Genomic DNA, 8,494 nt, shown 5'->3' on the forward strand with positions numbered 1-8,494 from the left:
ATCCAACAATGGTTGGTACTAAATGAATTAATTTATTTGAACAAAACTACATTAACATGACACCAATAGGGCTCGGTGGAGCAGTTATTAAACTAGTTGTATTAAAAGCAGCTCTTTCCTTTCCGTCATGTAAAATGCTCATTGCTTAAATTTTCCATACTGCAGACATTATCACAAGTTTTAAGTCAGGTCCCGTGTCACGTTTGTGATTTTACCAAAACCTTCCCTGACTGGTTGTGTTTACATCTGGTGTCTGATTGTCGCAACATCACAAAACATGTCATTATTATTTTATTTTGGCAACATTGATGTACCTCTTGGTGGCCTTTTAATAATAATATACTCCTACTGTACTACAAATCATAATAATATTGTGAACGAAAATGTATGGATGAATGAAGTGAATTTGGATTTACCCAGAAAACGTGATTGGGCCTGATTTCCAACCGAGACATCCCTTTATTTAAATATATATATATATATATATATATATATATATATATATATATATATATATATATATATATATATATATATATATATATATATATATATATATATAAAATGAAATGAAGAAATGATAAGAACACAACTTTTATTGTATCAGTAGAAAACAACTATCCACCGACCTACGTACAAAACACAGAGGCTCATATTCCAGTCCAGCACCAAAACATGAGTCACAAAAGGTGCAGCTATGTAAGACACATGGTGCAATTCATGACCACGCACTTGTGAGGGAAAAGTGATTAGTGGCATCAGAAAACAACGCAGCCAGAGACTGACATACAATAGTAATCAATTGGTAGAATTGTTTTCCCACAGTGAAATATAAAATATTCTCATACATCATGTTTTAATGCTTGAATACATGTTGAACCGTTGAAAATGTACGGACTGACATGGAAAGTAACTAGGAGTCATGCCTACCTCCAGTAAGTGCTCGTTCGGACATTTAAGACATACGTAAATCTCTTCATAAAAATGTTTTTAAACTACATCGTTACAAAGTATAAAACACTGTTTCAATTTAAGGACCAGGGGACACAATGACACCATTGTGTATTGTTTCTCGATCATCTTTCTATTCCAAACATAATGCAATATGACACAAAGAAAAGTAAAATAGCTTCATTTCAAGATTCCGCCGGTCTACTGTGGCGAAAAGTGGATCACACCTGCTTTGTTTTCAACGAAAATGCGCATAGCTGCTCAGTGTACTGGCTTGGTAGCCTCTTTCGACTTGTCGTTGGTTTCGATGTTGGTGAGTCGCATGTTCTCCTCTTCCTCGGCGATCCTGCGGTCGCGTACTTCTCCCTCCTCGTGGAAACCGACCATCATTTGGTAGATGATCACGCCGATGATAGTGCCGAGGAAGGGGGCAAAAACGGGCACCAGGAACCACCCGTTTCTGGCGCTGGAAAGGACAATAGGAATTTTGTGAGCATTTTGGGAGCGTTGTCAATATGCGGTCCAAAAAGAACCGACAATGATTATAATTAAATGGAAAATGTGCGCTTACGTGAAGACTTCAACTCCCCACCCGGCCATTGCAGTGAAAAGGCGAGGGCCAAGGTCTCTGGCGGGATTGACCGCATAGCCAGAGTTGAATCCCATAGACAGGCCGATGACCAGAACCACAAAGCCTACAGTGAAGGCCTCCAAACCTTGTGGGATGGGGTTATTGTAGGGATCAACAATGGCCAGGATACAAACGATGAGTGCCGCTGTGCCAATAATCTGCAGAGGGGCAAGGAAGCAAATTGTGAGTTCGAGGAGTTAGGATGCACTTTAAGACGGCCGTTCAAAATCTTGCCTGATCAAAGAAGCCGTTGACGAGGGTGAGATGTTTTCCAGGATAGGTGGCAAATATTCCAGCAGTGGCGTTTGGGCCGGTGACGTTGAATGCGCCAGGATGGTCCCACAGAGCATCTGAATGAGTTAAACAAGTAAAGAGAACACTAAATGTTACTTCTGCCAGGTTCTTTCCTTGCATTTGGGTCATCAGAAGTCCATTTTTATATCTTGGTCAATAAAATCTATGCTGTACAGATTCATGTGAATAGAAGTCAGGATCGCTTTGCCTTTTCTAAATTTTTAATGCGCAAAAATCTTTGAAGCCTGGGGCATATTAGATGGGATATCGCGTTTTTTTATTTATTGCATGATTCATCATCTATTTTAAGATTTTGCACAAATGAACTGTGTAGGTGGTTTTAGGTACATGCATTTGTCATGGCTTGTAAGCATAGCAAAAATGTGCTCAGAAATACAGTAGCAAGGTGGCCCTATACCTTTGGAATTTCCGGAAAATCCTGAGCAGCAAAACCTCCTAACACTGTCAGCTATGCCTATTTACAGAAAGTAGGTAGGCATGGATGTGTATTTCCACGCAACACAAGACAAAAATTTGGGCAACTGCATAGGTGGATGTAAGACGTTTGCGCTCACACAAATTGTGCTTGGCCTGGTATATAACACAATTTGAATTGATTGAGTTAGTTTTGGAAACAAGTAATTTTATCTTTTAGAAAAAATAAAATTGAGGACCTGGAAACTAACCAAATGTAAATGCATAGGAACCCTGCTAGTATCGCCACAACTCTTCCAGTGATCAAGAATGGCCTAAGTTTTCATTGCTATAGTTGGGCCATTGATCTAGAAACATCTAACAAAAAGAATTTTTAAAAAAAGGCAAAAGGTTACTGTAGATTGTCAAAACAGGTATCTGTTCAAAACAGCAACATTTGTTCATGCCTATATGCTTGCAAACGGAATTTATTTGATGCAAAGTTTTGCCGTATGACCATTGACACCCGGGGGTTGAATGAAATAGTGAACAGAGGGAATATTTTGTCCGACGGAGGCATGCCCTAATCTACCGATTGATAAATTCAGATGAATTCTCACCATAGTACATGCCAAAGATGATGGCTGCACCGAAGAAACCGCCAATCGTCTGAAAGAGGAAGTACATGGGGAACTTTCTCCAGCGTTCTCTCCCGAGCAGGCAGAGGGCAAAGGTCACTGCGGGATTCAGATGTCCCCCTGTAATGAATGCACAGAGTATACATAGCTAACGAACAGCAATGCTACACGCAATGCATTTGAATGAAAAGATAACTGCATACCTGATATTTGGCCACAGACCAGGATTCCTAAGGTGGCCGCAAAGCCAAAGGCAAAGTTGACAGTCAGAAACAAACCATGAGAACCGCTACTCAACACCAACTGGGCCACAGCGCCACAGCCAAACATCTACAAAGAAAAAAGTGAACATGACACAGCACAAGTTACCCATCATCCCTTTTAACTGCAACACGTAAGAGGAAGCACATACAGTAACTCCTATTCTGGTCCCCATCTGCTGGCCGCATGTCCACTTGGAGTCCATCTTAAGATTCTGCCATTTGTTTTCAAATCTCTAAATGGTCCCACCCCGCCTTACCTCTGTGAGCTGCTCCAATCATACACTCCTGACTGCTGCCCCAGGTCTGATCACCAGCTGCTTCTGAAGCTACCCAAGTCTAAGCGGAAGCTCAGAGGGGTTTCCAAACTATGGAATGACCTCCTGGTGTACATTAGACAAGCCTCTTCACTGTCTGTTTTTTATCCTGTTGTTTTCAACACAGCATGCCCTTGTGGGGCATCATGTTTATAATCTGTTCTTTTTCTTTTCACAATTCGATGTTGTATACTTCTACTGTATTCATGGACAGCTCTTTTTTCAGCTTGTTATGTTTAGGAGCATGTTATGTTTTGTAAGTAATATAAATTTGTTTGACATTTTTCCTCATTACTATTTTTTTTTCGAAATCAAATAAATTCAGGTCAATCAACATAGGGGAATGGATTGTTAGCAATCTTTAGAGCTTCCACTGTATGTTATGGTAATTTATGGGGTGTAATGATATGATTTACTAGCCAGTCAAGGTCAAGCCAAGGTGTATTGATCAGTATCACTGGAGGAACAAAAGCCCATTCAAAAGAGCCATATCAGAATTACAGAAGCTCCATTATGTCCATATCATCATGTCACTACGATCACCCAAAAATTTCATGAATGTTAGTTTGATAGCAGGTCTTGAGAAGACGATTGTCTCCAAATTAGCAGTTTTCTGCATGGGGAAACATTAAAGTTGAGCACACGCCACAAAGTTTGCATACTGCAGGCATTTTGTTTTACTGGTTTGCAATGGATATAAAAAATGTGCAGTCTGAAAGTTTAGTTTTGCAGTAAAACTACAGGAAACCTAAAGCATTCAGACTTGTAGCACCTGGATTTTATCATCCAAACAGCCAGATGGGACTGCTCATTAAAAAACCACAGAAACAGTTATTACTTGCTTTTTTTTTTTTTTTTTTTTTGGGGGGGGGGGGGGGGGGGGGGGGGCAAAATAAGCTCAAAAACCGTGACAGGCTGCTTTGGTGAGTATGTATTGGAAGTTTGAGAATATTCCAGTGTTCCCTTCTTGTTTTTGCTAGTAAAAAATCTGACTGATTCAGCAAATTGTGCAGATGTGCCGCTACAGAACGCCTTCTGCAATCTGGGCAAGCGTATAAAAAAGAAAGGAAAAAAAATACAGACACTGTACCAAAACAAACATCTGCTACTCTTATTTTTCCTCCGGTAGCTCAGCAAGTTAAAATTAAATCCCACAACTACCCATGCTATGCTCCATCATCATCATGCCTCCGTTAGAAAGTCGTATGCAGATGTCAACAACTCAAAAGTGTTGCGTTTGTAAACGTGTCACTTTTGTAGTTCATCCATCCTCCGTAACATCACATCTGTTGATATAGCCAGTACCCGTATAACTTTAGTGGTTCTGAGGTTAAGAAAAAGCCCGCGGGGAAAAACTGGCTTTAAAAGAGTTCTTCAATAAACAGTGCGCTCACACGTTAAGTGTCCACACCCATATTTGTCCTTGATCGTCTGGTTTGCATTGTCACCAGCAGAAACTCAAGTTTCATCACCAGAGCAAGAGGATCTTTAGTGACACTCGGAAGTCAAATTATATCACGCGTACGATTGTTCTGCTTCCACACCACTAGCTTTCATTGACGTGCGTCTTACCGTAGTGTACCACACCTTTTGCACTGTACACAACTTTGATTAGGTAAATAAATGTTCAATTATTATTCATCACCATACCCATAAAGCATTTTACGAGTGTGATTTAAATCTTACATTCCTGACGTAGAACAGCCTTTATGCTTTTTTAAATCCTAATCGATGAAAGCTACCCCAAGGGCATGCTTTTCATTTGCTTGTGGTTTCTCAGTGATGGAAATAGTTCCTATAGGTGATATAATTACAGTAAAAGGAGGTCTTGCCTTGGATCCTGGGGTCAAGATTGTTGTGCATTGTATATGTAATTACACTTCAGTCAACAATGCATGCAATCCTAACATTGACACTGTTACAATTCAAAGAATGCTTGCTTTGTAGTATGCACTTGGCCTATGCATAAATTGACTTTACAGATTTACTTTGCAAATATTTCCACAGAAAATTCATTAAAAGGAACCGTGGCAACTGTGACAAGTAACTGATTATACTCTAGTATAATAGAGAGAGATGAAAAATGACTCTGGAAAGGAGGTGAAGCATATAATATAAACATTCATGACTGATGTTCACTAATCCATTGAAACCCTGGCAGAGTTGAATATTAACGATAAGACATTTTTCCTTCTTAGATTGGCTTTAGAGGTCGTTTATTTTCACCTTAATACTAATCTTACATTTGTCCTTTCTTGATTATATTAAGAGAGCATTTGCTTCCGTGACAACTTAATGGACTCTTGAAAGGAGGTGGAGCATATAGTATGGACATTTATGCTCACCTATCCATTGAAAGCATGGCAGTGTTGACCATACTGATCAAATGAATAAATAAATACATGAATATATTACTCCCCCCCCCCCCCTTTTTTTTTACACTAGCATTGAAATTCTTTTAATTCCACTTTAACGTTAATCAGACATTTGTTCTTTCTCGGTTATATTAAGAATATTAATATTGGTTCTGTGATTACTTAATTTCCCTCACAGGATATATAAAGAATGTGTCTATTTTCTATCTTCTCGTAAGCACTTACCACAAGGATGAGGGTGCCCAGACATTCTGCCAGGGCCTGGCGAAGCAGTAGGTTGCGGATCTGGAAGGTCTTGGACAGTTTTTCCAAATAGATCTTTTGTCTGCCCATGTTGTCTCTTTAGCAGGCCACCAGGAAGCGAGGAGCAGGTTTCGCCAAGCTGATGTGTAGCTGTGGAGCTGGAAGGACCAGACTGGTCTTATAAAGAGCAGAGCCTTGGACTGGGCCACTGCCAGTTCTGAGGGCAGCCCCACCCACGTCACATACGCCTACATGCGGCGTGTCACTGTGATTCACAGACAAGTTTACGGAACATGCTTTCACTTGTATTTGACTCCTTACATCTGGCAGATTGATATACAGTATTATATACTGTATGTGCGGCTTTATGTTACAGAATCACTGTTTGAGTAATTGCTTTACAAACATCACAAGGGAACCAATATTGCCGATATCTGGTAATGTCTACAAATAAACTATTTTATTAAAGTTTTTATAAACTCGGAGCATAGCCTTATTCCATCACATGCAATCAATTTATTATTGCATATATTTTTAATGGGAATTTATAACTACATATTTTTTATGCCTATAACTACCACCCCTCCAAAAAAAAAAAGAATGAATTGATACCATACCATGTCTGATATTGAGAGGTAAAATAATGACGTGGGCATTATCATCATAATGAGGGCAGATGTTTACAATAGGTAGATCATTTGCATAATGCCAGATTGACAGGTGTATCTACTATTGTGCCCAGTAGATGTTAATCACATCACCTTGAGAAATGCTGGATCAATCTATATTTTCCACATTTTGTTTCTTAAAAAAAAGCCACGTGATTTTTTTTTTTCCCCAACTTAAAAAGCAAGGATTCTTATATACCAAAATGCCTCAAAACAAAGGCAGCCAAAAGAAGTCTTTCGATACAATAAATGGTAATGACAAAATCCTTTTCATAAACACTTTGATAATTGAGGAAAAAAAAAAACATAATATAATGGATATCTGGGCGGGAGGATGGATGAACCAATAATGCAAAGGTGTCCTGTATTGCACAATGATTTTCCCTTCTCAGTGCCTGACACGTATCAGTGTTCCTCCCATGCTTGGTCTGACCTGTTCTTTTGTTTCCCGTCTGAAACTTCATCAACACAAATCATTCTTCCATGTCCTTTCTCTGGTTTCAACAAAGCTGTGAGAACATGCTAGCTTTTAAAAGCCTAGTTCATGTCTAGACCATAATGTACTTGCTGCATTGGCTGTGCCCGTCTAAAGGCCCTGCACATAATCAAGGGGGATTAAAGAGATATTTGACTGCAGCTATTGTGCACAGAAAGTACTATGGAATATGAGTACAGTCCAATGAAAAAGTTTTTTAGACCACTGGAACAAAAAGAACATTATTTTCCCCCAAAAGATCAATGGAATCAGAATTGATAGTATGTACATCCATGAGGGATTTGAACACAGTCATCAAAGTAGAATGCAGTAACATGCAACACCACTAAAAAGCCCAGCAGGCATATGAATCATCTCAGTCAAAGTTTACCTGCGTCAGGAATCCTGTTTGCGCCGGACTGATTCAGCTGATCTACAGTACCACAGAAAGGCAAAAGTACAGAAGCTTCCCTCACTGTCTGAAATATATAACAAAGACAAGAAGAATGAGATCAAGTGGCTTTCAGGAAGTTCTGCGCAGGTGTGAAAACTGGCCTTACGTCATCATCAAGCAGTATTAGGTCAGGTACATTTGAGACAGTTCCTCTTCCCAGTGAACAGAGGTAGGAAGAATAGCCAAAAGTGTACTTGAGTAACCCGAATGTTAAATAATAATGACTTGAGAAAATAAAGCAGTCCTCCATAGAATTACAGCAGACGCATACACATACACACACACACACATATATATATATATATATATATATATATATATATATATATATATATATATATATATATATACACACACACACATATATACATATATATATATATATATATATATATATATATACACACATATATATATTTATATTATATATATATATATATATATATATATATATATATATATATATATATATATATATATATATATATATATATGTATATTTATTACAAGAAATACATTTGATTTTTTTAAGGTCAAATCTATCTGCACCTGAAAACCAAAGGAGCCCAAAAAATTCTGGTTTGTTGTTTGTTTTTTCCAGGAATAATCTGGCACAACGAGTACAGGAGGAAGTTTGAGAATGAAAACAATGCTCACGACAGCAGCTATTTTGAAAAGCACAATGAGGAACAATATGCCTGCCTAGATGTTGCTTGCACTTAAAACTTTCAAATTATTGGTAAAAAAAAATATGGCGCATGCGTCAAAAACACG

At 38.5% G+C, this 8,494-nt stretch overlaps 1 protein-coding gene across 1 annotated transcript; it reads right to left on the minus strand.

The window, feature by feature from the left end:
• Positions 1-581: 581 nt before the first annotated feature.
• aqp3a (aquaporin 3a) lies at positions 582-7,783 on the minus strand. Its single transcript, XM_088422823.1, has 7 exons — positions 7,658-7,783; positions 6,106-6,281; positions 3,132-3,258; positions 2,911-3,048; positions 1,817-1,932; positions 1,523-1,740; positions 582-1,417 (listed from the first exon to the last, which is right to left on the minus strand). Exons 2-7 carry the CDS (start codon positions 6,211-6,213, stop codon positions 1,213-1,215), a joined length of 912 nt encoding a protein of 303 aa, XP_088278949.1. The 5' UTR covers positions 6,214-6,281; positions 7,658-7,783; the 3' UTR covers positions 582-1,212.
• Between the last annotated feature and the right edge of the window lie 711 nt (positions 7,784-8,494).

The sequence above is a fragment of the Hippichthys cyanospilos genome, chromosome 1 (assembly GCF_059441005.1).
Source record: "Hippichthys cyanospilos isolate Australia breed blue-spotted pipefish chromosome 1, RoL_Hcya_1.0, whole genome shotgun sequence".
Taxonomy (NCBI): domain Eukaryota; kingdom Metazoa; phylum Chordata; class Actinopteri; order Syngnathiformes; family Syngnathidae; genus Hippichthys; species Hippichthys cyanospilos.